The following is a 27,633-nucleotide window of genomic DNA, read 5'->3' as shown; positions in this document are numbered from 1 at the left end:
CCTGAGTACTGTCCCAGAGTTCCCTGAGTTAACCCCTTGCTCTCCCTGAGTCCCTACTGTCCCAGAGTTAACCCTTGCTTCCCTGAGTTAACCCCTTGCTCTCCCTGAGTAAGTTAACCCCTTGCTCTCCCTAAGTTAACCCTTGCTTCCCTGAGTCCCTGAGTTAACCCCTTGCTCTCCCTGAGTCCCTACTGTCCCAGAGTTAACCCTTGCTTCCCTGAGTTAACCCCTTGCTCTCCCTGAGTAAGTTAACCCCTTGCTCTCCCTAAGTTAACCCTTGCTTCCCTGAGTCCCTGAGTTAACCCCTTGCTCTCCCTGAGTAAGTTAACCCCTTGCTCTCCCTAAGTAAGTTAACCCCTTGCTCTCCCTAAGTTCCCTGAGTCCCTACTATCCCAGAGTTAACCCTTGCTTCTCTGAGTAACCCTGTGTTCCCTAAGTTCACCCTTGCTGCCCTAAGTACCGTGCAGTGACCCTTGACCTGCACATCCCCAGGTACACAGAAACCCATTCCCCTTGTCCCTCCTTATCCCGTATTAACCCTTAGTGTATAGGGAAAGTTATATTAGGAGGGAGTGGGATAGAGATAGAGAGCGTGTGAGAATTACAAGTAACTTATGTGTATTGTGTTGTAACGTAACTGTATTCTGTGTATGTTTAGGTAAGTGGGTGGCGGTATAATATTGTGATACCGTGTTTATACTGTACAGTGATTAGTTACTGTATTATATATATATGAGAGTGATTACTGTATGTTAATAAATATTACCTTTATTTACTAAACGGTCTTATTCCCTTGAGTAGCCGCTAAAGCAATTAGATCGACGTTCGTATAAGGAAAAGGTAGGGGAACTAGGCATAACCCTAGTGACCCTGATTATAAAGGCGGTAGTAATAGTGGGTGCCACTAACCAGTGAATCCCGCTATTACCCCACCCCCTTTAACATGCACTTTCAAACTACTGCAATACTGCAAGTTTCTTGTGTCAAGAGTTAATCCTCTACAATGAATATATGTAAAACACTAGTAGAGCTGTAAAGTGAATGAGGCCCTTGTCATATCATATTTCATAACTTAATGGTGCCTAACACTACATTCCTTCAAATAAGTAAGTTAAATAAGTAAGTAGTTATTAACCCCTTAACGACACGGTGACAGAGTAAAGATGGCTGCTGTCCCTGACAACAGTCCATCTTTACATGTGGCCAGGAGGTTGGCGCGCCCCCCCCTGAATCGGCGATCGCTGTGATTGGTCGGTCAGTTTAGACGGGCCAGTCGTGGCTTTCTGCAGCTATAACCTATCACTGTGCCGCAGGGCACAGGGATACGGTGGGGATTGGTGCTGTCTAGGACGGCACCAATCCCTGCCATGTACTTGTAAGGCAGTAGTGATGGTGCCACCCCACCATCGCTACCATTGGTCGGTCTGCATAGACCGTCGAATCGTAGCCATGGTGGACGTTTCAAACACCCTGCACCAGCTCTGCCCACCTCATTCCGGTTAGCAATGGTGAGCAGAGCTGGTGTGTGAGTCTGTGAACCGAGTACTTACCGTTGCTGAGGCCTTCTGTGCTGCGATCGTCATCTTCTGCATCTTGCTGTGTGATCACTGACTGTGATCATCATCATCATCAACTGTGCTGCTGCTGATTTTTATTTTTTTTTAGCAGCAGCAGCACTAGTGATTCCTGAATTTCCCTTTCCCAGTCACTGTTCCAGCGTAGTTTGATCGTTTTAGGGTATGTTCACATGATAACTGCATTTACGTCTGAAATTACGGAGCTGTTTTCAGGAGAAAACAGCTCCTGAATTTCAGACGTAATTGCTCATACTCGCATTTTGCGGGACGTCCATTATGGACGTAATTTGGAGCTGTTCTTCTTTGGATACAATTAAAAACGGCTCCAATTACGTCCCAAGAAGTGTCCTGCACTTCTTTGACGAGGATGTTATTTTACGCGCCGTCTTTTGACAGCAACGCGTAAAATTACAGGTCGTCGGCACAGTACATCAGCAAACCCATTGAAATGAATGGGCAGATGTTTGCCAACGTATTGGAGCCGTGTTTTCAGGCGTAAATCGAGGCGTAAAACGCCTCCATTACCCCTGAAAATTGGTTGTGTGAACCCAGCCTTAGTCTAAATTTACTGGCGTATAATTTTTATACTACAGTTTTTTTAGCACTAATATATAGTGTTACAGATTTAGCATCAGTTAGTGATGGACATTCAGTTTGTTTTACTGAAGTTTGTTCACTAAATTTTACATAGCATAGTTTTATCGTTTTAGCCTAAATTTACTGTAGTAGTTTTTATACTACATTTTTTTAGCAGACTCAACGTCACTACATTTTAGTTATTGTCAGGTAGTCAGTTTTATATTGCCATAATTTTTTGTTACTGAAGTTTGTTCAGTACATTTTTTATACTTCATTTTTTTCTAAACTTTCTTTCTTTCTTTCTTTCTTTCCTCTCTTCTCTCCTTTTTTTTTTTTTTATTCAGCAATTTTGAAATACACGTGTAAAAGGACAACACACACAACCCCCTGTGTAAAAATAAAGTCAGTGTTACACGTGTTGAAGCACTACACACCCCTCTTATAAAAATGTCCCAATCATCCCAAAGTGTCTATTCAGCAGAGGAGGCATACGCCATCCTGGCCTCTGACACTGATTCCGCCAGCGAGGGAGAAGAGGAATTCGCCCCATACTTCTTGTCCTCCTCATCATCATCGGGTGATGAGGAACTCCCACAAAGATGACCCAGGACATCAGCTGAGGCAACATCCCAGATAAGTGATCCCGTGTGGAACCCACCCCCTGAGAATTATGAGCCTCAGATCCCCGAATTCATAGGCAGCTCAGGAACTAATTTTGGGACTGAAGGGTTCACAGAAATAGATTACTTTAAGGTTTTGTCCAGTGAGGATTTAGTGAATTTAATGGTGGCCCAGACCAATTTATATACCCAGCAATTTATTGCCCAGAACCCCACGTCATCATATGCTAGACCCTTCAAGTGGACCCCTGTAGATGCAGCGGAGATGCTCAAATTTTGGGGCCTTGTGCTGCATATGGGGCTAGTAAAGAAGCCACAGATCAGGCAATACCGGAGTACAGATGTTTTGTACAACACCCCAATTTACCGCATGGCAATGCCCTGGATTCGCTTTGAAGCTATTCTTAAATTTTTGCATTATAATAATAATGCACAGTGCCCGCCCCATGATGACCCCACACATGACAGGTCGATTCAAAATCAGGCCAGTAATTAATCATTTCTGCACCAAATTTCAAGAAGAGTATGCCCCCCAAAAAGAACATTGTAATAGATGAGTCCCTTGTACATTTTAAGGGCAAGCTAAAATTCCGCCCAGTAAGATGGCAAGGTATGGGATAAAAATGTACAAACTGTGGGGGAGTAGTTCAGGGTACACCTACAGGTTTCGGGTTTATGAAGGGAAGGACTCCAGGATTGAACCCCCAGAAAGCCACCCCCCCTTGTCCTGGGAGTTAGTGGGAAAATAGTGTGGGATTTGGTGCACCCACTGCTGGACCAGGGTTATCAACTTTACGTGGATAACTTCTACACCAGCATCCCACTATTTAAGTGCCTCTCCACCAGAAATACTGCAGCATGCGGCACGGTGCACAAAAACCAGAAAGGCTTCCCTAAAACACTACTTGGCCAACGTGTTAGAAGGGGTGAGAGCAGGGCATTATGCAGCGAGAACGTGTTGTTCGTCAAGTATGAGGACAAGAGGGATATCCTTCTCTTGACCACAACACATGGGAACGTCAGCGCCCCTGTCCCTGTACGAGGTACCACAACAGTGCCCCACAAGTCAAATTGCATCGTGGGCTATAACAAGTACATGGGAGGGGTTGATTTCTCAGATCAAGTGCTAAAGCCTTATAGTGCCATGAGAAAAACAAGGGTGTGGTACAAAAAGGTGGCCGTGCACATGGTACAGATGGCAATGTAAAATGCTTACGTGCTATCCAAATGTGCAGGCCGGACAGGGTCATTCCTTAATTTTCAGGAGCAGATTATCAAGGTGCTTGTGTTTGAAAACCAGGCAGGGGAGGGCCCAAGCACATCTGCTGAAAGTGAGGGCGCCCGTATTGTACAAGGGCAACACTTTTCCGGCATCGTTCCCCAAACTGCAAAGAAGGGAAGATCCCAAAAAAGGCGCAGAATGTGTAGCAAAAGGGGCATAAGAAGGGACACCATTTATCAGTGCGACACCTGCCCCGAAAAACCTGGACTGTGCATAAAGGATTGCTTCAAGGCTTACCACACATCTTTGAATTATTAATTGTATTATTTATGTACCCTTTTATTATACTCTGATTTGCTCTTCACAACATACATATGCCCCCACATTATATATTGAAATACCAGTAAATACGGCCTAATTCAAATAAATTCAGACAAAAAACCTGTGGAGTAAAAATGCTAACTATACCCTTAGATAAGTTTCTTGAGGGGAGTAGTTTCCTAAATGGGATCACCTTTGGGATGTTCCCACTGTTTGGTCCCTCAGGGGCTTTGCAATGGCGACATGGCCTCCACAAACCAATCCAGCAAAATCTGAATGCCAAATAGAACTTCTAACCTTCCGAGCCCTGCCGTGTGTCCAAACAGCCGTTTATGACCACATATGGGGTATTGTTTTACTCAGGAGAAACTGATCTACAAATGTTGGGGCGCTTTTTCTGCTTTAGTTCTTGCAGAAATGAAAAAAAATTAGCTAAACCTACATTTTATTTAAAAAAATTTAGATTTTCATTTTCACGGCCTACTTCCAATAATTTCTGCAAAAAAGCTGTGGGGTCAAAATGCTAACTATATGCTTAGATAAGTTCCTTGAGGGGTGTAGTTTCCTAAATGGTATCACTTTTGTGGTGTTCCCCACTGTTTAGGTCCCTCAGGGACTTTGCAAAGCGACATGGCCTCCACAAACCAATCTAGCAAAATCTGAATGCCAGACAGCACTTCTTCCCTTCCGAGCCCTGCTGTGTATCTAAACAGGCATTTATGACCACATATGGGGTATTGTTTTACTCAGGAGAAACTGCTTTACAAATGTTGGGGTGCTTTTTCTGCTTTAGTTCTTGTGGAAATGAAAAAAATTAGATAAACATACATTTTATTGAAAAAAATTTAGATTTTCATTTTCATGGCCTACTTCCAATAATTTCTGCAAAAAACCTGTGAGGTCAAAATGCTAACTATACCCTTATAGAAGTTCCTTGAGGGGTGTAGTTTCCTAAATGGGGTCACTTTTTGGGGGGTTTCCACTGTTTTGTCCCCTCAGGGGCTTTGCAAATGTGACATGGCCTCCGAAAACCATTCCAGCTAAATTTGAGCTCCAAAAGTCAAATGGCGCTCTTTCCATTGTGAGCCCTGCCGTGTCTCCAAAAAGCCATTTATGACCACATATGGGCTATTGTTTTACTCAAGAGAAATTGCTCTACAAATGTTGGGGTGCCTTTTCTGCTTTAGTTCTCGTGGAAGTGAGAAAAAATTTGCTAAACCTACATTTTATTGAAAAAAATGTAGATTTCCATTTTCACGCCCTAATTCCAATAATTTCTGCAAAAAACATGTGGGGTCAAAATGCTAACTATACCCTTAGATAAGTTCCTTCAGGGGTGTAGCTTCCTAAATGGGGTCATTTTTGGGGGGTTTCTACTGTTTTGGCACCACAAGATTTCTTCAAACCTTACATGGTGCCAAAAATATATTCTAATAAAAAGGAGGCCCCAAAATCCACTAGGTGCTCCTTTGCTTCTGAGGCCTGTGTTTCAGTCCATTACCACTCTAGGGCCACATGCGAGATATTTATAAAAACTGCAGAACCTGGGCAATAAATATTGAGTAACGTTTCTCTGGTAAAACCTTCTGTGTTACAGAAAAAAATGGATTAAAACTGATTTTCTGCAAAAAAAAATTAATTTGTACATTTCATCTCCACTTTTCTGTAATTCCTGTGAAGCACCTAAAGGGTTAAGATACTTTCTAAAAGCTGTTATTAATACTTTGAGGGGTTATTTTTTTTTTAAATGGGGTGATTTATGGGGTGTTTCTAATATAAAGTGCCCTCAATGTCACTTTAGAACTGAACTTGTCCCTAAAAAATAACCTTTTGAAATTTTGGCATACCCTGGGTAAATAAGGCCATATGGATACGTTTGGCATAAACCAAACATAGTTCACAAATGTTATGTGAACAGAGCCTTAAAGAGGTTTTCCCATCAGAGAGATTTATGACATATCCACAGAATATATCGTAAATGTCAGATAGATGCGGGTCCCACCTCTGGGATCCGCATCTATCTCTAGGACAGGGCCCCCTAAACCACGTTCTACTGCTCTGTGTTGTGGCTGAAGCGTGTAATTCCTGACCATGAATTACGGAAACAGTGTAGCTCGCTGAGCTACGCTGTTTCCGTAACTCCCATAGTAGTGAATGGCAGCTACGGAAGCACCATAGAATGCGAGCTATGCTGTTTCCGTAACAACCATTCAGTTCTATGGGAGTTACGAAAACAGCGTAGCTCAGCGAGCTACACTGTTTCCGTAATTCATGGTCAGGAATCACATGCTTTAGCGAGTAGAGCAGTAGAACGGGGTTTAGGGGCCCGTTCTAGAGATAGGTGCGGGTCATCTATCTGACATTTATGACATATCCTGTGGATATGTCATACACCGGGTTCCAAATTATTATGCAAATGTTATTTTTCGCTGATTTTCCTAAATAGTCGATGCAAATGACAGTCAGTATAATCTTCAAGCCATCAACCGTTGGAGTATAATGCAAATTTTATTGAACAAATCTCCTAATGATAACAGATTTTTTTTAGAAGTAAAAAACTCAATGCACTGTTTAAAATTATTATGCACAACAGAGATCAAAACATTTTAAAGGTTGTAAAGAGAACTAAAATGGTAATTTGTTAAATTTGCAGCATCAGGAGGTAATATTTACAGAAATCAAAAGCTCTTTCAATAAAAAAAAACTTAGCAGGCCAAGTTACATGTTAACATAGGACCCCTTCTTTGATATCACCTTCACAATTCTTGCATCCATTGAATTTGTGAGTATTTGGACAGTTTCTGCTTGAATATCTTTGCAGGACGTCAGAATAACCTCCCAGAGCTTCTGTTTTGATGTGAACTGCCTCCCACCCTCATAGATATTTTGCTTGAGGATGCTCCAAAGGTTCTCAATAGGGTTGAGGTCAGGGGAACATGGGAGCCACACCATGAGTTTCTCTCCTTTTATGCCCATAGCAGCCAATGACACAGAGGTATTCTTTGCAGCATGAGATGGTGCATTGTCATGCATGAAGATAATTTTGCTACGGAAGGCACGGTGATTCTTTTTGTAGCACGAAAGAAAATGGTCAGTCATAAACTCTATGTACTTTGCAGAGGTCATTTTCAGACCTTCAGGGACCCTAAAGGGGCCTACCAGCTCTCTCCCCATGATTCCAGCCCAAAACATGACTCCACCACCTCCTTGCTAACGTCGCAGCCTTGTTGGGACATGGTGGCCATTCACCAACCATCCACTACTCCATCCATTTGGACCATCCATGGTTGCCCGGCACTCATCAGTAAACAACACGGTTTGAAAATTAGTCTTCGTGTATTTCTGAGCCCACTGCAACCGTTTCTGCTTGTGAGCATTGTTTAGGGGTGGCCGAATAATAGCTTTATGCACACTTGCAAACCTCTGGAGGATCCTACACCTTGAGGTTCGCGGGACTCCAGAGGCACAAGCGGCTTCAAATACCTGTTTGCTGCTTTGCAATGGCATTTTAGCAGCTGCTCTTCTAATCCTATTAATTTGTCTGGCAGAAACCTTCCTCATTATGCCTTTACCTGAACGAACATGTCTGTGTTCTGAATCAGCCACAAATCTTTTCACAGTACGATGATCACGCTTAAGTTTTCTTGAAATATCCAATGTTTTCATACCTTCTCCAAGGTATTGCACTATTTCACGCTATTCGGCAGCAGAGAGATCCTTTTTCTTTCCCATATTGCTTGAAACCTGTGGCCTGCTTAATAATGTGGAACGTCCTTCTTAAGTAGTTTTCCTTTAATTGGGCACACCTGGCAAACTAATTATCACAGGTGTCTGAGATTGATTACAATGATCCAAAGAGCCCTAAGACACAATGCCATCCATAAGTTTAATTGAAAAACGAATAATTAAATGTTTATGACACTTAAATCCAATGTGCATAATAATTTGGAACATGGTGTAAATGTCTCTGATGGGAAAACCCCTTTGAGGCCTCATGCACACAAAGTTTTTTTTTCCACCCGTAAATACTGGCGTAAATACGGGTCCTTGGTCACACGTATTCGGCCTGTATTGCACCAGTATTTACGGACCAGTGCCCGTAAATACAGGTCCGGTGTCATCAGCATTCCACCCGTATTTACGGGCATGTTTTTGCTGCAAAATTGCACCGCACTAATCGGCAGCCCTTCTCTCTATCAGTGCAGGATAGAGAGAAGGGACAACCCTTTCCGCAGTAAAGTAAAAGAAATTCATACTTACCCGGCCGTTGTCTTGGTGACGCGTCCCTCTTTCGACATCCAGCCCGACCTCCCTGGATGACGCGGCAGTCCATGAGACCGCTGCAGCCTGTGATTGGCTGTAGCGGTCACATGGGCTGAAACGTCATCCCAGGAGGCCGGACTGGAGGAAGAAGAAGTGAGTTCTGGGTAAGTATGAACGTCTTCTTTTTTTACAGGTTGATCTATATTGTGATCGGTAGTTTCTGTCCAGGGTGCTGAAAGAGTTACTGCTGAACGTTTAACTCTTTCAGCACCCTGGTCAGTGACTATCCCCTGACGTCGCCTAGCAACGCTCCCGTAATTACGGGTGCACACACGTAGTCACCCGTAATTATGGGAGCCCCATAGACTTCTATGGGCCTGCCCGTGCCGTAATTAAAGCCTGAAATAGGACATGTTCTATATTTTTCAACGGCACGTGCACCTTCCCGTAAGCATACGGGGAGGTACCCGTGGCCAATAGAAGTCCATGGGCCCGAAAAATGTGCCATAATTACGGCCCGTAATTACGGGCGTTTTTACGTTCGTGTGCATGGGGCCTCAAACAACCTTTTTCAAGACCTATTATTGGCATCCTATTGGTATCCTACAGCGAGGTTATCAATGTACAATGTGATGACTTTCTCTTTAGTTTTATATGTGATTTTGCTAGTTCTACATGCGCATCCCATAAAAGATTAGCAAAATTTATATAGTAAGCTTGTTATGTGAACACAAAAAAAAACACTTATACTTCAGTAAGCAATCTTTTAACTACCTACTTGCAATGTTAAAAGTAACTAGTCAACTACACAAATTACCTTACTTGATCTTTTCCAATTCTTCTTTATAATCAAGTTCTGCAAACAAAATATATTGTAAAAATGATTTTTCCAATGAGCACCACAACTGCCAGAGGGATCTTCATACTAAGGGGTTGTCCAGGATTAAAAAGAAATTGCTGCTTTCTTTTGGAATTAGCGCCACACCTGTCCATAGGTTGCAGCTGGTATTGCAATTCAGGTTCATTGAAGTGAACGGGGCAGAGTGGCAATACCATACAGAAACTGTGGATAGGTGTAAATCTCTTTGTGGAAGGTATTCAGCCATGTTTTTCTAATCCAGAATAATCCCTTTAAGGCCTTTTCAGTACAACGTATTTAGGGCAGTTAAAAGCAACATATGCAGATTTGCATGTGTGAAGGTCAAGGCCTGTTTAACAAATTTACAGTATAATACAATAGTCAACAGAAATTGCCTGCAAAATCTCATGTATATTTTTACAGGGCATTAAACCCTACAGCACAAGATAATAATTAATACTTAATGCAATATATTGTTTTCTTTATGATTTGTTATTTCGGGTTCTTTTTATTGAATTTTTATTTTATTTCTTTCAGAGCAAAACATTTAGTAAGGGGAAAATTGTTTTTGTTTTTTTGTTTTACCTCAGTTATTTTTTTCAGTCCTACAATGGGACTTGAACATTCTACATTTCAATGTATTATGCCTGTTAGTGTTATACTGGCAGGCAGCCTATTAGGCCCGGACTATACAACAGGCTCACATACATGGCAGACCTGGGGCTTTTGTTAGGCAGCAAACAAAAGGTATGATCCAGCACTTCATGGAGCAATCTTAGGTCTCTATTGTAGAAACATGTTTAATGTTTCTACAATACAATCCCAAGATTGCTTTATGAAGTGCTGGATCATAGCTTTTGTTTGCTGTTGTGGAAGATGCCTAAGCCAGGGCGAGGTCCAGGCACTGGATCACAGTAGATGCTGGACACCAGTGAGCTGGAAAAATCTTTTAATTTTGCTTTTGTTAGGCCCCTGACTGCCATAGCAACCCATCAGCACCCTGCGATCCCATCGCAAGGGGCACAGATGGACTTACCAATTGGGCCTCCTCCCTCTATAAAACTAACTAGATTCCGCGGTCACTAGTGACCACAGTTGTATATTACAGCTGACTCCTACTGCTGATGGCACGGGCACAGCTCCTGTGCCTACGCCATGACCACCCTGTAGTAGTATAGTGTGGTGCATGCTATAACGATGATTAAGGAGTTAATATAACTGTGATCAGAGTTTTAATTGTGTAGCATCCACTAACTATACAAATTCTAATTTATGCTGCTGATGTAATCCATTAAATACACAGTGTCAAGAAGCTTTAACTTGACTTTTTCAATGGCTTTTCAATGACTTTTGTTGTGTGATATCACTCTGCAGCAAGTTATCAGAGTCAAAATAAACTTAGCTACATCTGTACTATGTAAAAGTAATATATGAATTTAGTTTATTAAAACTAGGTCCAAAATTGTATTATCCTCTACTGTACATAATACATATGAATGCTGCACAAACATAGAAGCAAACCATAGTTACCCTGAATATGTCCATATAGGCCAGTACTTGGCAAGACCCTCTGGCAAAATGGAGACAGTAGTCATGCGTGGATGTACACAAAAAGCAACCACATCAGAAGCATGATACATTCAGGCAACACAATTGTACAACACAAGTGTACAACACAAAAGAACAGCACTTCATGCACAGGCACTGTAGGTGTCCATAACATTTGATGGCTCAAACTTGTTCTCAATGCGATAACTAGAAGTAAGGTTAAGGTCTTCGTGACGGCTATAGTAGAACAGCTTGCTTATAGAAATTTTCTACAAAGACATTTTCATTCCATTGCTATAGTTTTAAATAGCTACTTGATTGCTCCTTCTACCTTTGATATACTCCGAAGCTTATATTGTAATGCCCTTTGTAAGTCAAGATACTATAGGGTATGTCAAGGATAAATCCACTGCTATACAAAAGCCAACTCCCTATTCAAGCAAGACATTTCATCAGCTCTTCAAGAATGACTTCTTTCTCCTGGCATGGTGGCGTGATTTCCAGCCTTCCTATGGTACTCTGACCTTTCTATTCTTCTGAATGTAATAAAACGTAATTTTTATTATTTACCACAGAAATTGTCTCTCTCTCTCTCTCTCTCTCTCTCTCTATAGTTTGGACATTTTTTATAAAAACTAGAGAAATACAAAATAAAGGGTTTTGGTAACTGCAACCAGCTTTCAATGTCTAATATAAAAAATAAAATTATAGAAAAAATTACTATGGCATCATTACATACTTTTCTTTATAAAAAAACAATGAGCAAAAGTAAAAATTTCTGTTTTAGACATGTGAGGGTGAAGGCTCCTCCTTCCTTGGCGCTTGTGCAGACATAAACTTAGTGTGTCCCATTGCCAACCTTACTCATGTATTAGACATGTATCAGACATATGAACCTTCAGATCAGTAATGCTCAACTGGTAGCCCTCATGTGTCTGATATATATCACTTGTCTGTCTTCCCCAGGATACCGATCAAGCACGAGGGGTTAAGTACGCTGTGTGTTCTGCCCAACCATAAAGAACAGAAGAGTGAGGCCGTATTCACACGAATGGGTGTCAAATGGGCCATGAAAAACAGCCGTTTTTTTACGGACGATTTGCACCAGTGCGAGACCCGTTTTCACAGATTCCTTAACAGAGTTGAGTCGATTGAGGAATCCGGGAAAATGGGCCAAAATAGGATATGACCTATTTTTTCACAGGCCGTTCACACGGCCCATTAAAAAAGCGGCCGTGTGAATAGCCCCATAGACATGCATTGATTTTAATGCAGCCGTGTGATGGCCATTAAAAAAACATCCGATTAACAACTTAGGGCTTAGTCATACGGCCGATTAAACCTGTAGTGTGCATAAGCCCTAAGAGGTCACACAAATGGCATAATCGGCAGTGTGACGGACGTTTTTTTAACATGCCATGAATAAGGACACGAGACGTGTTAGAAACGCGTAGGCACAATTAACCAAAGAAATATGTTGTGATCCTTCACCCTCCACCCATCTCTGCCTTGCTACTGAACTACCCTGTTAAGTTCTTTTTAACTTGTTACACTACCAATAAAATTGGAACAGGAGTTCCATTTTACTTACTTTCCCTATTTATAGCTTCTGTGTTTTTTTAACGGCCGTCACACTGTTGAATTAAAATAAATGTACTTCTATGGGACTATTTACACGGCTATTTTTTTTAACGGACTATGTGAACAGCCTGTGAAAAAAGGACATGTCCTATTTTTGCCAGTTTTCACGGATCCCTCAATGGACTCAAGTCTATGAAGGATCGGTAAAATTGGGTCTCACACGGATGCAAATCGGTCGTGAAAAACATCAGTTTTTCACGGCTAATTTGACACCCGTCCTCTGTTTTAACTTCTGTTATGGGGGCCTTGTGGTATATTTCCCATCTCCAAAAGTTGAGTCATGTGTGTACTGTATGTTTCTGTACATGTATCTATTTATGGGCTTTTTATATGTCTGTATTCTTCCAGATGCACACTACCGTTCAAAAGTTTGGGGTCACCCAGACAATTTTGTGTTTTCCATGAAAACTCACACTTATATTTATCAAATGAGTTGCAAAATGACTAGAAAATATAGTCAAGACATTGACAAGGTTAGAAATAATGATTTTTATTTGAAATAATAATTTTCTCCTTCAAACTTTGCTTTCGTCAAAAAATGTTCCATTTGCAGCAATTACAGCATTGCAGACCTTTGGCATTCTAGCTGTTAATTTGCTGAGGTAATCGGGAGAAATTTCACCCCATGCTTCCAGAAGCCCCTACCACAAGTTGGATTGGCTTGATGGGCACTTCTTGCGTACCATACGGTCAAGCTGCTCCCACAACAGCTCTATGGGGTTGAGATCTGGTGACTGCACTGGCCACTCATTTACAGCTAGAATACCAGCTGCCTGCTTCTTCCCTAAATAGTTCTTGCATAATTTGGAGGTGTGCTTTGGGTCATTGTCCTGTTGTAGGATGAAATTGGCTCCAATCAAGCGCTGTCCACAGGGTATGGCATGGCGTTGCAAAATGGAGTGATAGCCTTCCTTATTCAAAATCCCTTTTACCTTGTACAAATCTCCCACTTTACCAGCACCAAAGCAACCCCAGACCATCACATTACCTCCACCATGCTTGACAGATGGCGTCAGGCACTCTTCCAGCATCTTTTCAGTTGTTCTGCATCTCACAAATGTTCTTCTGTGTGATCCAAACACCTCAAACTTCGATTCGTCTGTCCATAACACTTTTTTCCAATCTTCCTCTGTCTGTGTGCTTTTGCCCATATTAATCTTTTCCTTTTATTAGCCAGTCTCAGATATGGCTTTTTCTTTGCCACTCTGCCCTGAAGGTCAGCATCCCGGAGTCGCCTCTTCACTGTAGACGTTGACACTGGCATTTTGCGGGTACTATTTAGTACTATTTAATGAAGCTGCCAGTTGAGGACCTGTGAGGCGTCTATTTCTCAAACTAGAGACTCTAATGTACTTGTCTTGTTGCTCCGTTGTGCAGCGGGACCTCCCACTTCTCTTTCTACTCTGGTTAGAGCCTGTTTGTGCTGTCCTCTGAAGGGAGTAATACACACCGTTGTAGGAAATCTTCAGTTTCTTGGCAATTTCTCGCATGGAATAGCCTTCATTTCTAAGACCAAGAATAGACTGTCGAGTTTCACATGAAAGCTCTCTTTTTCTAGCCATTTTGAGAGTTTAATCGAACCCACAAATGTAATGCTCCAGATTCTCAACTTGCTCAAAGGAAGGTCAGTTTTATAGCTCCTCTAAACAGCAAAACTGTTTACAGCGGTGCTAACATAATTGCACAAGGGTTTTCAAGTGTTTTCTAATCATCCATTAGCCTTCTAACACAGTTAGCAAACACAATGTACCATTAGAACACTGGAGTGATGGTTGCTGGAAATGGGCCTCTATACACCTATGTAGATATTGCATTAAAAACCAGATGTTTTTATCTAGAATAGTCATTTAGCACATTAACAATGTATAGAGTGTATTTCTGATTAATTTAATGTTATCTACATTGAAAAAAGCTGTGCTTTTCTTTCAAAAATAAGGACCCTAAACTTTTGAACAGTAGTGTATTTTTCTAAAAACAAAAGTAGATTGTAATGATAGGGGTAGGAAAATGGACAAGTGAGCCCTAATCTACCCGCCACTCTGTCCCTGCCTACTTGCAACGACCCGCCCTAGGCGACGGGGTACAACTGGGAGGCGGTCCCTACGCTCAGTAAGTGCACGAGACAAACAGACAAGGGTACACAAAGCTAAGGGAAATAGGGCAGTTGCCCACGGCAACACCGTGAGCAACAAGAGAGGTGAACGAGCCGAGTCAAACCAGGAGTGTACGAGGTACCAAACGCAGAGCAGGAGAGTAGTCAGTAAGCCAGGGTCAGTATGGAGCAGGATCAAATAGTCAGGAGCTGTAGCTGGGCCAGGAAACCACACGAGAAGAATCACAAGCAAGGAGGAACAGGAAAGGCAGGTATAAATAGACAGAGGGCGGGAGCTAGCTGAGTCTGGCCAGGCTGTGATAGGCTCTCCCACTCCTAAGCCTGCCAGCCTGAGTGGTGGAAGCTGGAGTCAGTCTCAGAGACATAGACTCAGGTGTCGACTGATTACCTATGGGCGTTAACCCCGAAGCTGTGCCTGGCAGATCCTTTACATAGATTCTGTTTTTAGCTTAATAAAATATATGGAGAAAACACCGGCCACAAATACAGCAGAGTAACTCTGACCCTGGCTGAATGTGATGTAAGGCCCTTTGATGATTTTGTGGCCGTTTGATGATTATGTGGCCTCCACAATATGTCAGGATGACCATCACCACAATAGATGTAGAGTAGATTTCTTGTGCTTCTTGCAGGGAAAGGTGTGGGACACTGCACGACACATTTAAATTATACACAGAAAAGTGTCTTGGCAAGCTTAGCACCTCTTTACATGTCAAAAGTCAAAACTGAAATTTCCATTTCTACCCAAAATGTTTCTTAAAATAAAACACCAATACATTAGAGATTTACTCACAGATGTTAAAGGAAGTTGACGTATTTGTCTTGCAGACTCTTAATCTTGACTATTAAACAATGCTTCTTTTCTGCACAATGGGTAAATTTGCCACTTATCGAAGCTGGTATGGCCATTACTGACTCTTCTTATTTGGTATATCTAAACAGAAGTTGTCATATAGCTATGCTACATTATTTCCCCATTACTGAATGTGATTTTAAAAAAACCTTAAACGTCTTTCTTTGCATTTTAAATAGATTTCTTCAATAGGTAGAAACATAGAACTACAAATTGATTACCAACCTCAAAGTAAACCTACCAGAAGAAATTAAGAAAGAATCCTCTGGTGTACTGTGAAAACCATTCTTTACTATCTTACTTCTATGCTGAGATATGATCACTCAAATGACAGTCCCAAAGTCTAATCTTCTATTACTGAGAGGTGACGTCTTCTAGTTTCTCAGATGCAGTGTTTTCGTGAAGACCTTGTGTGGATTGAAAACACCAAATAAATCCATATTCCCACATTTAGACACGCCTGCATGTATTATTCTGCCCCTGACCATACACTACGCTGGTCATCCTTACATGCGGGTATGAAGAAATTATAATAAATGCATCTTTAGTGTCTGAATTTTCAGTTGAGCTCTAGTTCCTGATCCAATACATCTATAGCCATGCCTCTGGTCTGTACAGCGCACAAACCAGACCATCCAATATTACTATCGGCACCCTGACCGACTTTGCAGGCAATGCATCTCCTCCAACAATGCTGTCCACACTCACCCCGTAGGGATGCTTCAGCTAAAAAATCTTCACTAAAATGCCACCAAGAAGTCAAAGACGCATAGTTAAATATCAGGTAATTTACATCTAATACAGCTTTAAGAAAATATTTTCTAAGGCCCCATGCACACGACAGCAAAAAACCTCCGTTTTTGCGGACCGCAATTGCGGTCCGCAAAAACGGAGCCATTCACTATCATTGAACACTGACACCTTTCCGTAGCACTACGGAAGGGTGTCAGTGCCGTGGAAATGTTCCGGGAATTATGGAACATGTCCGTTCTTTCGCATTTTGCGGGCCGTGCTCCCATACTTTGTATGAGAGCACGGCCCGAAAATGCGGCTGTCAGTCAGCGGCCGGCCGTGCCCGCAATCGCGGGCTGTGATTGCGGGCACGGTCGTGTGCATGGGGCCTAAAACTGGATTCAGAAGATTACTGAACTTCCCAGTGCTGGATTAGTGGAATTTTGTGCTATTTGGAGATTTAGGTCCACACAAGATCCTCATGACTACACTACACCTAACAGAACTTGGGGACATATTGTCATCAGAATGTCTCAGTAGTGCAGCCTTAGGCCCTGGACCTGCCTTAGCAGAGCATATGAAAAAAAAGAAAAACAACTGTTTTACATTTTAATTTACACTAAAGAATCTTTTGACTGTTACTCTGCTCAGACGTAAAAAATCAACTATTAATCCACAATCAACTACTAATCCTGACTCCTGAGATACTGTTTAATGCTTTTATCAAATGGTTTTCTAATATTCAGTATGAATAAAGGTGTACTTAAAAGGGTTGTCTCGTGAAGACAAACCCTGTCTATATGCCCTATTAGGACATATGGATGCCATAGAGTAGGTTCTACGCTCAGGATACCCCTCTATGAGCTAGAAGGGGACACAGCCCGGCCCGTCCATGCATTACATGGACAGACATTCATTTAAATGGCCACTTTGTAATGCTACATTTTCCCTGCAGGGGTAATATATGGCCAGATGCGGCTTCACCCAGCGATAAGAGCTGATCGCTGTGCGTTAGAGAAGCAAGACCCATAGCTTCCATTTGAAATGGGATTGTGTTTATGAGACAACCCCTTTAATAAAGTATAATATGCTACCTGTCAACAGATGACATGGCAATGTTTTCTAAATGCTAGAGGGCTAAACATTTTCACCAAAAAGTAGAAAAAGCAATGGTGACTTTCTAATAACTTCTATGTATCTGGAAGTAGACATCACCTTCAAAATAATACATTGCAAGATAAGGTCTCCAAATAAGACAAGTACATGCATTCATTATTGATGGTAATCGAAAAAATAAATATGACATAGAAAATAATATCATGCAATGACTTTCACAGTGAAACAAACATAACCATGCTTTAATGGATTGTGACTTAGCAACAGCACAACAGCAATAGTTTTCACAGCTTACACACTGCTTACCGGCTCAGAGGACTTGAGCATAGATAAAGGCTGTGGAAAAGGTTAATGTGTTAAGGAGGTCATCAACAATGTCTGCATGTTAAGTCAAGTATTGTATTTTATCAAAACAAATTCCATATCTTCCTGGTAGTTAAAGAGCCATACCACCGACAGTTGCAATCCACACTATATTATATATCTAAGTATATGTGTTTATGTGTATCTGACTGTACAAGTGTTTGCATATCATTTGTGTGTATAGATATGTGGATATTTGAGATTGAAGCAATTGTCAAGGCAAAGCCACAATGTGTCCCTTAAACGTTTTTACTACAAAGCAATGTGACTAGTTAATATGCCCCTGAATTTAAAGAATTTGTCCGACCCTATGAAAATTTTTCAAAACTGTGTACATAGCTGTAAAATAATAAAATAAATAATACTCAACTTACCATTCCCCTGACGCTCCTGTGCCAGCACTTCCTTGGTCACATGGTGGTCTCTGTTTGTCTGACTTCAGCGATGACGTGTTGACATGACATGTGACTGCTGCAGCCAATCACTGTCTGCAGAGGAGATGTCAGTGGTGTGAACACATCACCTCAATAACCAATAATTGGATGCAGCGGTGACTTGTCATGTCAACACATCTTTGCTAAAGCCGGAAAAGCAGAGTCTGGCGGGGGACCAAGGAAGCATCGGCATGAGAACGGAATGTGATTGGTAAGTGGAGTATTACTTATTTCGGTATTTTACAGCCCTGTATGCTGTATTTTATTTAATTTTTTTTAAAAAACAACCTGAGTCAGACAGTCCCTTTTAGCTGATACCATCCAACATTCCAAAATGCAAATAGGTCAACCTCCTTCATCCTCAAAGAGTGAAGAAAGTTAAATCATACGCTGTGCATGAAGTACAACAAAAACATTTTTGCCTCCAGACAGTGTGCACAGCCAAAATAATCCCCCAAAGTGGATGCCACAAAAGTCCCAACAGAACTCAGCCCATTTTTACCTCTTGCACTGGGCTTCCATCTGTGACTGATGTGCAGCACTTGTGTACACAAGTCAGACACAGGAACTGACATCCGCACCAACTTTATTCAGAGGGAAAGAACCGGGTAGAAGGCCATGACCAACATGTACGGGTATGTTCACACGGCCTATTTTCATCCGTTTTTCGGGCCGTAAATGCCAGAAAAACGGCCGAAAAATCGGAAGCAGAAAGCCTCCAAACATCTGCCCATTGATTTCAATGGGAAAACGGCGTTCTGTTCCAACGGAGCGTTTTTCTTGGTGTTTTTTTACGCGTAAAAAAACGACTGCGAAAAAGAAGTGCAGGACACTTCTTGGGACGTTTTGGGAGCTGTTTTTCATAGACTCTATTGAAAAAAGCTCCAAAAACGGCCGTAAAAAACGCAGCGAAAAACACGAGTGGCACAAGAAACGTCTGAAAATAAGGAGCTATTTTCTCTTGAAAACAGCTCTGTATTTTGAGACGTTTTTGAACATACCCTAAGTCACTGCTGCTATCCAAGATTCTTTAGGGTATGTAATCAACCCTAAGAAATACTTGACTCGTGCCTAGTAAAAATGATGGATAACAAAATCATTTCCTCACCATGTGGTTCACTTGAAAAACTCACCTTTTAAAAGTAATTGTGAATTTCTGTTGTGCAATAAATATAACAACATATGACACGTACACATACGTCCACAGTTTTATTAGCAGTATTTTTTGCTACTATTTTTATTATTTAGTGACTCACCATATCCATGCAGACATTGTCCTTCTGACATAGAACAATGGATAAATATATTGTTCCCAAAACATGCTCAGGATGCTGCGGATCCTTTAAATTCAAAGCAACATCTTTTGCGCTGAAAATACAAAGTAAGAAGATTAATAATATGAAGATTGTCAGTAATCACTTATACAAAGGTAACGTTTAGTACTATAGTAGATGACTAATAAATATGTTTTTATTCCAGGATCTTCGTCATGAATTCACTATACCTTATTATTATATCTTGTTCCACATAAAAATAAATTCTATTTTGACATAAACATATTATTTATATTTTGTGTACTGCATGTCAAGCTGTAGCACAATAATATAAACTAATATAATTTGTCTTGACACATGTCAACCTGTATCTTATAATTGATAGGAACATTGCATAGACGTACAAATATATAATTAGCCAGGGTTTTGTCAGCATCTACATCAGCAATACTCAGTTGACACATATGCTTATATTGTCATACAAGAGGCTTTTTTTTTTTTTAAATTTAGTATGTGTGTGTGTGTACAGAAAAAGATAGAAAAATAGATGATAGATAGATAGATAGATAGATAGATAGATAGATAGATAGATAGATAGATAGATAGATAGATAGATAGATAGATAGATAGATAGATAGATAGATAGATAGATAGATAGATAGATAGATACATGAAATTATATAGAACTACACATGAGAATAAAAACATACGCCTGAAACCATTATCTTATTCTTTTTTTTTTGTTTAAAAGAAGAAGCGTTTTTAGTTTTTAGTTCTATGATTATTTTCTACTAGAGTTTCTTAGATACAGATTTGTGAACATATAATTGAATTTTATAAAGTGATGGCATACTACAATGATATTCCATCATTTCATGGTGGCGGTCCAAGCTCTGGAACTGCCACCGATCCTGTGAATGAAGGGTCGAAGCGCTGATTTAGCTGATTTACTGATTATTCCTGCAAAGTAAATGGGGCCAGCTGCAGTTCCCTGTAGAGCCAGGAGCACCGCTGTGCAGGGAAGACTAAGAAGGGAATGCAGCGCTAAATCAGCACGGCAGTCCCCTCATTTTCAGGATCGGTGGGGGTCCCAGAGGTTGGACCCCCACTGATCTTAAGTGACGGCATACCCTAGGGATATGCCATTACTTTGTAAGATAAAAATAACCCTTCAAACATCAATTGCTGTTTTTCCTCAGAAGAAACAGTAGAAACAGCATAGTTATGCTTCTTATTAACGCTTGGTGCCTCAGTACCCTCCAACAAAAATAACGCTAGCGCCTGCTTTTTGCCCCAAGCTGTATAGCAGCTTTCCTCCCCTCCCTTCCCGGTAGTCACAGAAGTCTCTTTTTCCCCTTGTAGTCAAAACAGTATCCCCTTCACTTTATACATACAGCATCCCCGGAGGAGTTTCAGTAGTAGCCACTAATTCTTCCTGTTCTGTAGTCACAGCAGGGCCATCCTTCTCAGAGCAGCTTCCCACATCAGGACTCCTCTGACTTTCCCCAGTGGTCACAGCAAGACTCCAGCTCTTTTCTCCCTTGGTCACAACAAGGTTTCCCCTTTGGTAATAGCAAGGTTCCCTGTTTCCCCTTTGGTAATAGCAAGGTTCCTGGTTTCCCCTGTTGGTCCATGCAAGGCTACTCCCTTTCCCTCATGTTTCACAGCAGGCTTTCCACCCCGATTACCACTTGGTCACAGCAATATCTTTGCTCTCATATACTCTACCTTTCGCTCCGACCATGTTCCTTCTGCTGACAGGATACTTACCATGAGCAGCCTATTTATGGCTGCTGCATGAAGCTTCCCCCTTCTGAATTGATCTCCACTAACAGGTATTAATGCAGGATTACCACATACTGGCTGTCATCTGACGACCGCAGTTATCGCTCTCTGCTCAGTAGGAGTGGACACGTCTGTTGGTATCCTTAAAGCAGGGCCACCCATAGGCACGTGTCTGCATGTTTGTCAGTGAGGTTGTCAGTATAGCAGACCCGAATTGGTCAACTGCACTCAACTCATTGTGATATCAGCATAAACACAACTATGTAGTTGCACTCAACAGGACCATATATATGTATCGGCTGCAACAACTAGTGACAGGATACATTTCACATCATGAATGCTTCAGTTCGTCATTTTGAAAAAGTTGTCATGGAAATTAAAGAATTTGAATGAATAAAAATGTTGGTAAACTTCAAGATAGGAACGTAGTCATTGAGACCTTAATATAATCAGCACAGTACTGTGTTTAAATAGTTTGAAATTAAATTTTGGCGTTTCAAAATATATGATACAAATGTAGCCTATTATTTTTTACAAACATAAAATTATGAAAGGTAACTTTAAAATGGCAATGTATCCCCAATTCATAAGTTTCTGATCAGATATTAATAATCGTAGAGATGGCAGGGGGACAAAACAGCTGTAAGTTAAGTACAGGCCATGCAATATTTATTAGAAGGACTTGTCATTGTGTTTTTTTTAAACGCATCGAAAAATGTAATACAACACATACTGCTGTTGAATTTTCAGTGAATTTTTGTTATTATTCGGGTCTATGGGTGAAAAAGGCCCCACAAATGTCACACCTAAAACATTTAGGTATTTTTCTGTTTTTATCTAAAAAATGCTCTGTGAACTAAAGTTACATATAATGCATAAACATGCATTGCGTGAAGAAAAAAATACATATTTTCCAGTCGCCCCCCTGCTGCAAAGTCGCCCCCTGCGAAAGTGCCCAGCTGTACGGTCAGTGGGGGACATATATGAAGATATATAAGAATATTAATATATTTGGTGAAGCTTTGGTTGTCCGTGCGTCAGAAATTCAAATCTACGCCTGCTATGAGCAGTTGCTGGCATAAATGGTGGTAAAAATGTAGTTTCGGCAGAGTCCTCGCACCTTTTCTAGCCTTTTTCGAAAAGTGGCGAGAAAAATAAAAAGTTGCAAATTTTAGAGAAACTATGGCGCGCGCCATAATTTTTGACTTTTTTACGCCAGAAAAGTGACGTAAACCTGTGTGCAGTTGCACAGGCTTTATTGGATGCCATATCTACGGAGCTATTCTCCACTAGAAGCAATGCATGTCGAAGAGAAAACCTCCGTTCATACAGCATCTGATGGAGCATGTCACCATTTTTTTTATGTTGCATTTGTACGGATTACGACAGAAAAAAACTTTGTATGTCGAAATAAAAAGGCTAAAGGACCCTAATGTATGTGCGTGGCACTCTCGATTATAGTCTATGAGGTGTTACAGAAACAGCCGATCGCTTATTTGTTTTCCTCTCATCATAGAATATATTGTAGAGTGCTAGACACACGCAGACAACTCTCCCCTACCTCTTCTCCCCTTGCAGACAGTTACTACTGATCTCAAAAACATCTCAACGGTCCCCGTTTATCAAAAGTAGTGTAATTTTAGCCTATTTCTAATTTAAAGCTCGGCTACTGTATTTTATTGAAATATGTTGCGACAAATTTCTGACTGCATCTTCCACCTAAATCACAGCATAAATTACAGCATACATCTCTACCATTAACTTTCACACTAGATAAAATCCGGCAATTGTTCTACTTTCTTTTTACTGTGTGGAGTAGAAATGTGACTTTTTTCCTACATTTTTTGCAACTTTTTAAAAAGTTACATTTCATTAATGTGTCTAAATCCTCGCCAAACATTAAGCCACTTTCTACACTACTTTTACAAACTGGTGCAAATGGTTCTATATTTTGTTGCAAATGGTTAATAAATATGTCAAACTGCAAATAATACTAAATAAATATGTCATACTGCAAATAATACTATTTTGGTGTAAAGTTCGCCAAAAAAAAAGGCGCAAATACATTGATAAATGTGGCCCAACCTATGACATGGGCCACTTTTTTCCTGAAAGGTGGAGACACAGCACTAAAATATATAAAATATACTAATGAATTATACAAATGATATATTATCAGTCTCTGGTTGTAAACAAGAATGTTCCCTTTCAGTTCCCTAAAGCAAAAATGCTGAAATTAGTGAGGAATTGATACACAATGTATATTACAAAGTTGCAGAACTTTTTTTGCATAAGCTTCACTTACATAAAAGAGTAAAGAAAACCTCTTTAAAGAGCTTATTCAGCGTATCTAATTTATTTAGGTTATATTTATTGTATAATGTTAGTTATATGTTCTTTATCTACAGATGTGTCCTTCCTTACCTTTCCTCTAATCTCAACATATCCTGAGATGTGTGGCGCAAGATGACCAGCTTTGAAAAAAAACATGGTTTTGCGATACTCTGTCACGAGATAACTATGCTATATGTGTTTATGTGTGGCCACCTAGGGACTGTAATGTGAATTGCAACCTATCATGCATTTTGATAGCAGCGCGATATTGTATTGATCTGGTTTGTATTTAATGGGTTAATATCAGCATCCCTCCAGTTCTATGAAAAGGTTAATGTCATCATCCTTTGTGTTTTAGGGCAGAGAAGAGGTTAATGTCAGCAGACCTAGTAGATTAACGTTGTGAAGAGTTTTATGTAAGCATCCCTGGTGGTATAGGATGGTGAAGGGGTTACTATTTCATACCTGGTCACCAGTAGAAAGGGCATTATGAGGACTGTGCGACTGTGATTAAACACCTTCACAGTTTTCTCCATGATCGGAGAGAGCGCTATATAAGCGCTCTTCCTGATCACTCAGGGAAAGGTCAGGGAGTCTTAATCGGTGTAGACTTTACCTGAGCAGGGGTGATTTTAAGCTGAAGAGTATGAAGTATAATAATGTTTACTGATTTATAATAAAACCTCAAGGGGAGTCAAGCATTATCCAATAACAAATATATAACTATAGTTCTCTTACCTTTGTAGTTCCAGTGTTGTAAGATCAAGAAATGCTGACCCCATAAAGTCATCTTGAAGTCCAAAGTCATAATCAAATACCTACGATTAAAATCAACAACACACATTTAGTAGTGGCTGCCAAGAGGATGGAGGGATCATGATTCATTGCTCCAATGCATTTCAAATAAAAATAGAAGCGACTACTGTTGTATGTCTACAGCTCCTCTGCAGCCTTACATGTCTCCATAGTAAAAGACTAACAACCAAACCAGAGCATAGTCTATTCCTCAAGTCATACTTCACTAAACCTCTATCTATTTATCCTATAGACAAGAATGCTCTCTTACAAAAACATGACATTTACTAATGAGAAGGAATAATGGAGGATAAGACTTTGCTGAGGCAAAGGATTTTTTTTAATGAGTATTTGGGTATGACCAGACGTGGCGTATTTCTTCTGCCACTGTCCACATCAATGCCGCACATAATCTGCGTTGCAGATTCTGTTGCGGCTTTGCCTAAAATGTGCAGTAAATTGATGCGGATTAGCCGTTGCGTATTAGGCCTCATTTACACGAGCGTATTATACGCGCGTGCGACGCGCGTGCTTTTCACGCGTGTCGTACGCACCTATAATAGTCTATGGGGCTGTTTAGACGATGCGTGAATTTTGCGCTGCGTGAGTGCGTTGCGTAAAACTCACGACATGTTCTATATTCTTGCGTTTTTCACGCAACACGCACCCATTGACTTCAATGGGTGCGTGAAAACAACGCATGCCACACTGACGGTCCTGCGTTGCATGCGCGAAAATCACGCAAGAGCTGTCAAACTCCTGAATGTAAACAGAAAAGCACCACGTGCTTTTCTGGTTACAAACATCCAAACGGAGTGTCAAATTCGAGATGAGCGCACCGAACTTCACCGGGTTCGGCCAAACTCGTTTTGACCGAAACCGGTAAAAAATGTTCGGGTACGCGACGTCAGGAGACAGTCACTGTCCACGGTGCTGAAAGCGTTAAACTGGTTCAGCACCATGGACAGTGACTTCCGCTCCGAAAATCCATGAACCTGTAAAAAAAAAAAAAAGTTCTGACTTACCGATAACTCCGGTCCGACCTCCCGGGATGACAGTTAAGTCCAAGTGACAGCTGCAGCCAATCACAGGCCAAGCACAGGCTGCAGCCAATCACAGGCTGCAGCGGTCTCATGGACTGCGGCGTCATCCTGGGAGGTGGGGCCGGATGACAAGAGTGGGACGCGTCACCAAGGCAACGGCCGGGAGCCCGGACTGGGGGAAGCAGGAAGTTCTTGGTAAGTATGAAAGTCTTTTTTTATTCACAGGTTGGTGTATATTGTGTTCGGCATTCACTGTCGAGGGTGCTGAAAGAGTTACTGCCGATCAGTTAGCTCTTTCAGCACCTTGGACAGTGACGGGCGTCGACTAGCCTCATCTCTATGATGGCGGCTGCGCGAAAATCACGCAGCCGCGCATCATACACGGATGACACACGGAGCTGCCAAGTGCCTTTTGCGCGCGCAAAACGCAGCGTTTTTTGCGCGCGCAAAACGCACACGCTCGTGTAAATGAGGCCTTAAGGTGAAGAGTACTTCCCTTCTCTCTATCAGTGCAGGATAGAGAGAAGGGACAGCCCTTTCCCTAGTAAAAGTAAAAGAAATTCATACTTACCCGGCCGTTGTCTTAGTGACGCGTCCCTCTTTCGACATCCAGCCCGACCTCCCTGGATGACACGGCAGTCCATGTGACCGCTGCAGCCTGTGATGGGCCTGTGAGTGGCTGCAGTCGTCACATAGACTGAAACGTCATCCCGGGAGGCCGGACTGGAGGAAGAAGCAGGGAGTTCTCGGTAAGTAGGAACTTCAATTTTTTTTAACACGTTGATCTATATTGTGATCGTAAGTCACTGTCCAGGGTGCTGAAACAGTTACTGACGATCGTTTAACTCTTTCAGAACCCTGGACAGTGACTATCCCCTGACGTCGCCTAGCAACGCTCCCGTAATTACGGGTGCACACACGTAGTCACACGTTATTACGGGAGCCCCATTGACTTCTATGGGCCTGCCCGTGCCGTAATAACGGTTAGTGTGCAGGGGGGCTCAGTCTGGCTATAGACCTAGAAATACATAGGTCCAGCCAGAATGAAGAAATATCATGTTCGTAAAACCAATACGCTACGCAACACACATAACATCTGCGGATGTCATTGCGGAATTTTGAATCTCCATTGAAGTCAATGGAGAAATTCCGCAATGAGTCCGCAACAAGTCCGCTACATGTCCGCAACAGCCAGTGTATGCTGCGGACACCAAATTCCGCACCGCAGCCTATGGTCCACAGCGGTTTTCCGCAACGTGTGCATGAACCTAACTAAAAAGCAGTGGAAAGCAATGGAGAATATGTCTGCTGCGGATTACCGCAGCGGACTGTCTGCAGCGGAATTCCAGAGCAATTCCGCCACGTCTGGCCATGCTCTTTCAGTAAAGTTTTTGTGCTGTATGTCAAAGGTTTGTTGTACAAGGTTTTCTAACATGATTTATTTGGAATTGTGTAGGGTGTGCCCCGAACCCACTTATGTATATATGTTAACCCCTTCAGGACCCAGCCTATTTTGGCCTTCAGGACGAAGCCGATTTTTCAAATCTAACATGTGTCACTTTATGTGGTAATAACTCTGGAATGCTTTTACCTATCCAAGTGATTCTGAGACTGTTTTCGTGTGACATTTTGTACTTTATGTTAGGGAAAAAATTTGGTCGATAAATTCAATATTTATTTGTAAAAAACACCAAGTTTTAGAGAAAATTAGCAAAAATTTGCACTTTTCTAAATTTAAATGTATCTACTTTGCATCTTAGTATCACACAAAATACTTACTACTTTATATTTCCCATATGTCTACTTTATGTTTGCATCGTTTTTTGAACATTCTTTTATTTTTCTAGGACGTTACAAGGCTTAGAACTTTAGCAGCAATTTCTCATATTTTCAAGAAAATTTCAAAAGCCTATTTTTTCAGGGACCAGTTCAGTTCTGAAGTGGCTTTGAGGGCCTTATATATTAGAAAGTCCCCATAAATCACCCCATTTTGAAAACTGCACCCCTCAAATTATTCAAAACAGCATTCAGAAAGTGTTTTAACCCTTTAGGCATTTCACAGGAATTAAAGAAATGTAGAGGTGAAATTTACAAATTTCATTTTTTTTTTGGCAGAATTCAATTGAAATAAAAAATTTCTGTACCACAGAAGGTTTTACCA

General features: G+C 41.2%; 1 protein-coding gene across 2 annotated transcripts in view; it reads right to left on the bottom strand.

Annotated features, from left to right (window-relative positions):
* The window catches only part of MCTP1 (multiple C2 and transmembrane domain containing 1), an 857,273-nt gene that overhangs the window by 493,604 nt on the left and 336,036 nt on the right, over positions 1-27,633 (bottom strand). For both annotated transcript variants that reach the window (XM_075837154.1, XM_075837162.1), the window contains exons 4-7: positions 24,373-24,452; positions 19,498-19,609; positions 17,751-17,780; positions 9,400-9,438 (exon numbers count right to left, since the gene is read on the bottom strand). In XM_075837154.1, coding sequence (XP_075693269.1) covers positions 9,400-9,438; positions 17,751-17,780; positions 19,498-19,609; positions 24,373-24,452 — 261 coding nt within the window. The remainder of the gene's footprint in view (positions 1-9,399; positions 9,439-17,750; positions 17,781-19,497; positions 19,610-24,372; positions 24,453-27,633) is intronic.

This window comes from Rhinoderma darwinii, chromosome 1 (assembly GCF_050947455.1).
Source record: "Rhinoderma darwinii isolate aRhiDar2 chromosome 1, aRhiDar2.hap1, whole genome shotgun sequence".
NCBI lineage: Eukaryota > Metazoa > Chordata > Amphibia > Anura > Rhinodermatidae > Rhinoderma > Rhinoderma darwinii.
The sequence above is the reverse complement of the archived record's forward strand: the minus strand, read 5'-3'. Positions and strand labels throughout refer to the sequence as shown.